At 33.7% G+C, this 6094-nt stretch overlaps 1 protein-coding gene across 1 annotated transcript; it reads left to right on the plus strand.

Annotated features, from left to right (window-relative positions):
* Nucleotides 1-349: 349 nt before the first annotated feature.
* Nucleotides 350-5214, plus strand: LOC133796622 (triacylglycerol lipase 1). Its single transcript, XM_062234224.1, has 9 exons — nt 350-779; nt 1171-1284; nt 2319-2459; nt 3542-3652; nt 3733-3876; nt 3956-3996; nt 4085-4161; nt 4285-4380; nt 4572-5214. The coding sequence occupies exons 1-9, from the start codon at nt 621-623 to the stop codon at nt 4895-4897; spliced, it is 1209 nt and encodes a 402-aa protein (XP_062090208.1). The 5' UTR covers nt 350-620; the 3' UTR covers nt 4898-5214.
* The last annotated feature ends 880 nt before the right edge of the window (nt 5215-6094 follow it).

Genomic DNA, 6094 nt, shown 5'->3' on the forward strand with positions numbered 1-6094 from the left:
AAAACTTAAACTAATCTAAATTAAACTTTATTAATTCCATCATTATTAAATATAAATAATTTAATTTTGCCAAATAGCAATAAAAATTAGATGAGTCTCAGCTTGTTTTTTTTAATATTTAAAACTTTTATTTAATTAATTTTTTAAGAATTTATTAAAAGAATAACTTTGTTTTAATTAAAAAGTAAATGGATTTTTTTTGAATCTTTGAATAATTTTAATTTTAATATTTTATAAAAAATATATATTTTTTTATTTTAAATTATACTCGTAACGCTAATAACGACAAGTCGGCTAGAAATCCCACTTTACAAAAATATTGTAAATAGTTGAAGGGTGACCCCTCGAAAAAACAAGGGACAATAATCTATTATTCATAGCTCGGGCACTTTTTTATTTGGGAGTGTTTGTTGGAGATTGTCACCACTTTCTGGATAGCGTGTGTAGCGCTACAGTAGGATCGAGCCACAAAAAATCCATCTACAAATGGCTAGGACTAAAATAGAGTAGGACAAAGACAAGGAATTCCGGCCCGTTCCTGAGACTCGGTTCCACTCTACTCACAACCTGTTTCGGCCGTTGTCTTCCCGCCTATTTCTGCTATTGGGTCCTCATGTCAGATGGCGATTTCGGAAGCGATGGTGGCCGTTATGTTCTTTCTCTCTGCCCTAATTTATGTCAGTTCCGCTGGAAATTTCAGCTTTGACCGCTTCTCGCCAGACCTCAGTCTCTGTTCGCAGATCATTCGCCCTGCTGGTTATGCTTGCTCCGAACACACGGTTCTCTCTCTTTTTTTGTTTATTAAGATTCTGTTTGGTTGATCAGAAACTGGCTGAAAAAATAATAATTATAAATAAGAATATTATAATTAAATGTCCGAATGTGGCTGTTCCCATTTTATACCCATTCTGGACGTATTGATTGCCGATCGAGTTTTGAATCAAATCAATTTTCAATTTTATTCTTTATTTTCCCACACATTGCAGCCGAACTTGCCTTTTTTTTTTTCTTTCCCAACTCCTCTCTTTCTTAGATTGAGTTGAATTTCCGTTACATTGTCGGTTTGTTTAATAACATTGCTCGTATTAGTTTATTTTTGCCAATTATTATAATCTTAAGAAAAAGTAAAGCGTGGAACTGAGTTGTGGATTGTTGTACTACTTTGTTTAGATTCAAACTGATGATGGTTACTTGTTGGCTCTACAACGGGTGTCATCGTCCAACATTGGAAATTTAAGACAAAACCCACGTCCCCCTGTTTTGCTTCAGCACGGACTCTTTATGGTAATTCTTCTTTCAGTTTATTTTACTGCTTTGTGCCTTTATTTGTTTAAAAATTTAAAGGAATAATAGAAATAAAAAATTGGATTATTGATATGTCGAAGTCGATACCTAAGCTGAAAAAGAAAAAGAATTCTAGCGTAATGTTCTTTGCTTTCATGCTACTCCTGTTTTACTGAATACTGATTGACAAGACGTGTTCTCCAAATTGAAATGCAAGTGGCGTTGTTATTATGCTTTTTGTTTGGTTTTGAACAGCGCTAGTCTGAACGGCAATCATTAAAGATAACTAGTGCTTATTCTTTTACGGGGAAAATTGTTCTAGTAAAACAATTTCTGCCTGAATTACTGTAATAATATATGGATGTATTGTTGTTTCATAAATGGAGATGAGCATTTTAATGTTTGCTTTTATACTTTGAATTGGTTATAATTCTTCTTTCTCTGAATTAGCATAAGATAATATAGCAGAGTACTTAATGAAAGGAGAAAGAACGGTTCTATTATCTTTTTTCATTGTCTATTTTAATAGCTTCTGCACATTTTGATTATTTCATGTTAGTGTATCTCTTACTGCCTTGTGTTTTGCTTTTCTTCTGCCATATTAAAATGAGGATCATGATTGAGATTGTACCGGGTGCAAGATAAATTTAAGACAGATAATAGAAATGGACTGGAAAATGAGTAAGACTTCTAAAATAGTTTAAATTAGTTGATTAGGAAAGGTTTACTGATAGTAGGTGCTGATTTCTGTGTTTAATCTGAAACAATTATGAGTTTTTATGAGCATTTTGTTACTTATAATCTGAAATGATTATGAGTTTTCTTGGCATTTATTTTAATTACTTATGAAACCACTACAAGAAAGATCACAGTTGAATTATCAGATGGTAAGCTTGGTACTAGTGTAGTGCTTTTCTGGTGTTTATAGGGTATTTATTACTTATGAGTAGAATCAAACTACCGCTACTCACTTGTATTTGAGGAAAAGGATGGGTAACTTGCATCTTTCTCATTGTTTTCTATCTTGCAAACAGGGAGGAGATGCGTGGTTTTTAAATTCTCCAAAAGAGTCATTGGGCTTCATCCTTGCAGATCGTGGTTTTGATGTTTGGGTGGGAAATGTGCGTGGAACACGTTGGAGTCATGGACATGTATATTTATCCCTTAAAGATAAGGTATACCTTGTGTACTCTTTCATTTTCTCTTTCCCGTCCATAAATGGTTTCTCTATTTTGGGCATCTGGATGTTATTTTAACTGCTTCTGTGCATATATTTATTTTTATTTGTCTCGAATGCTCCTTGACATTCAATTGATGTTGCAATCAATTGCCACTTGAGACTGTATGTAGACCTGTATGTGTAAACGAGGTTTAGGGTTCAAGTCACATAAAAGTGAATGTATAAATTTGTTTCAAGATTTTAAGTAGCAGTGAATCAGGATTCGGATGAATGAGGGATTAGCCACTGGACTATTCCCACCTCACTATCCCAAGGGAATAAAATACAAGAGAGCAGAGTACACACAAGAGATTGAGAAATAGAGTTGGAAAACATACATAAATACATCATATATATTATAAACTAGTGGGTTCTTCGTAGATTGAAAGAAAGAAGACAAAAAGGATCTTGAAAGGGAAACACATGTGGACACTGTCAAGAAGTAATACAAGAGAACAAACAATAGAGATTGAGAAATAGAGTTGGATACATCAATATAACTAAATTTAAAGATAATGTTTCTTTAAAACTAGGTTTCCCCGCCTAACCTACAATATTTGGAGACCAGAAAATTATCGTATTGTTATGTAGGTATTCAGGAGGGACTCAAGTTTCAAACATTGTAGTAGCAAATCACATGCCTAACTTTTTGAGTTACCACTCTTCGGTCTAAATTGTATAGATAATAATTAGTGGGTTTTTCATTTATTTGAAAAGAGAAAACAAAAGAGATCTTGAAGGGGAAACACATGTGGAGGAGACATATGTGATATACAAACTCTTTCTTTGTTATTTGCATTACACGTTTGTCTTAGAAAGGTACTTTCGATATACCCAAATATGTGTGTATAATCTGTAACTTTAGTATATATATGTGGTCTAAGCAACATAACTTTGTCTTATGAGTTACTTTAGCAAGCCAATCCAAAGTTTTATAACATTTACTAGGAATGATATATATAAACCAGATTTTAATCTTATTATGCTTATTATGCTCTGCATGTGAAGATATCATGTGTTCCAACTTTTAATTTGCAGGATTTTTGGGATTGGAGTTGGCAGGAATTGACTCTATATGATTTTGCAGCAATGCTTCGCTACATCAATGCAATAACCAGTACAAAAATATTTGTCATTGGACATTCACAGGTTTTGAACTTGTCTTTATCTCAACGCTTAACTATAAGTTTGCTACATCTGTGTAACTCTAATTCATTTTTTCTTTCCAGGGGACAATAATGTCTTTGGCTGCTTTCACTCAGCCGAATATAGCAGAAATGGTTGAAGCTGCTGCTCTTCTTTGTCCAATATCGTACTTGGAGCATATAAACTCCAAGTTTGTGCTTAGAATGGTTAATATGCATCTTGATCAGGTATTTTTTTTCTTGGTATTATTGACTACATCTACATATTTCTGATGATTAAGATGATAATCTCTGCTCATTTCAACAGATGATTCTTGCCATGGGTATTCATCAACTTAACTTCAGAAGGTCTATTCTAGTTTTCCTTTCCTCTGTTTTTTCTCTAGTACTATGGGTTTGCATTATATTAATATTATGTTTTGCCACAAATTTTCAGTGATTGGGATGTTAATCTTTTGAATTCCTTATGTGATGGCCATTTAGATTGCAATGACTTGCTAACATCCATCACAGGTTAATCATCTACTTTCTAGTTCCTGCAATCGAAATTGGCAAGGTCCTTTTCAATAATGTTTTTCATTTTTCTTCTGCATACACTACTTAATGTCATAAAGTTATTTCGGCAAAACATTACAGGGAAGAATTGCTGCTTTAACAACTCGCGTGTGAATTTCTATCTTGAGTATGAACCACACCCATCATCAACTAAGAACATACGTCATCTCTTCCAAAGTATGTACTATAGCGCTTAGCTCTTTATAAAATTCTCTTAGGCAGCTGAGAGTTCCAGTGGTAAATCACCTCCAAAGTAACAGTGAATATTTCCTTCCCTTTGGAAATTGAAGGATGACTCGTCTTGGTACAGCTATCTATTTGTTTTTCTTCTTTTAACTTTGTTTTTCTTATTTTATTTGGCGTGGTAGTGATCCGAAAGGGTACTTTTTCCAAGTATGACTATGGAGTAGTAAAAAACCTGATACAATATGGTCAATTGAAACCCCCCGAATTCAATCTTGGCAATATACCTGAGTCATTGCCATTATGGATGGGCTACGGAGGAGATGATGCTTTAGCAGATGCGACCGACGTGAAGCACACCCTCAAAGAATTGCAGTCTACTCCAGAGTTGCTGTATCTTAAGAACTATGGTCATCTAGACTTCATTATCAGCGTGCATGCGATGGAAGATATTTATAATCATATGATTAGCTTCTTCGACTCAAAGGGAAAATCTAGTACTTTAAAGTGACTGCTTACTATTGTACCAAAACAGAGAGAAAAAGAAGTGACTGTATATGCTGTATATACTCTTTTTATTTTCATGTAAATGTTGTATATAATAGTAAAGAAATGGAAGTATGGAGTTAAAACAAAAATAGAAGAGCGAAGAAGGTTCAGTTTGATTCCAGAATAACTAGTATGAAGGTTCCAGTGTTGTACGAGCCAACATTGATATTGTCGTGTATTAATAAATTTGACACTTATTGTAGTATGATAAACAAAAACATGTTGCAATATTGTCATTGGAGAAGAATAAAAGTGACGCTATCAAGTAATTGGAATATAGATTTAGGTGACGATATTGTCACCACTCTTTTTTTTTTCTCCACAATTATGTTTATTAATTAATTATTTCGAAATATGTAATTTTAGTAAATTGACATTAAATTTATTTTTAGCACAATTCCAAAATAATTAATATATCACTTTGTATATTAATTATTTTATCATTTTTAAGGAATTTTTAAGTATATTTTAATTTTTACAATGAAAATTGAATAGTAGAAATTGTGTGAAATATGATTTTTTTTATTAGGTTTTATAAATATAGAGATTTCAACTTTGTGCACCTTTTATAGGTAATATTATATATGTTATATATTTGTAATATTATAGATTAGTGCTTAGGTTGAACCGAAACAGATATATGATCTTAGAAAATGAATTGGTGACTCATAATGCGTTTTTTGAGTGGTTCAAAGGTTAAAATCCTTCTACTCCACTAGTCAGTATTATTGCTATATACTGGATATTTGATTACAGGGTATTTCTTACAATAGAGAATCCAACCCCTATTAACTCCCAAGGTCTCCATATTTATAGGAGAAGGCACCTGGGAGTTGGTAAGAAGGTCATCCCGTGACCTTCTTACCTATCATGTCAACTCTGTGACATTCATGATTAATTCCTAAACCTGACACATAAGTGTGGTCAAATCAACAGGTAAGGAGATAATGGGCTGCACGGCCCAAACCAGTCGTGGGAGTCTGAATACGCACGTTCCTGCTGCGTGTTCGAGAAGTCAGGGATATATCAAACACGTGATGTCTGATATATGCACGTTTACCTTGCGTGGTTGACTTCATACAAGGTCACAACCTCCACATCTAGCTCGCACCACGAGCTGGATGCTTACCTCGACCTGTGGCCTTCAGGGTCCAGACTC

The sequence above is a fragment of the Humulus lupulus genome, chromosome 1 (genome assembly GCF_963169125.1).
Source record: "Humulus lupulus chromosome 1, drHumLupu1.1, whole genome shotgun sequence".
NCBI classification, from domain to species: domain Eukaryota; kingdom Viridiplantae; phylum Streptophyta; class Magnoliopsida; order Rosales; family Cannabaceae; genus Humulus; species Humulus lupulus.

Bases quoted from the DNA above. Each gene is read 5' to 3' on its own strand.
- LOC133796622 (XM_062234224.1), top strand. From the start codon at position 621: ATGGCGATTTCGGAAGCGATGGTGGCCGTTATGTTCTTTCTCTCTGCC. The intron at 3,997-4,084 runs GTCTATTCTAGT...ACAAATTTTCAG, and splicing joins CATCAACTTAACTTCAGAAG to TGATTGGGATGTTAATCTTT. The intron at 4,162-4,284 runs GTTAATCATCTA...AAAACATTACAG, and splicing joins CTTGCTAACATCCATCACAG to GGAAGAATTGCTGCTTTAAC.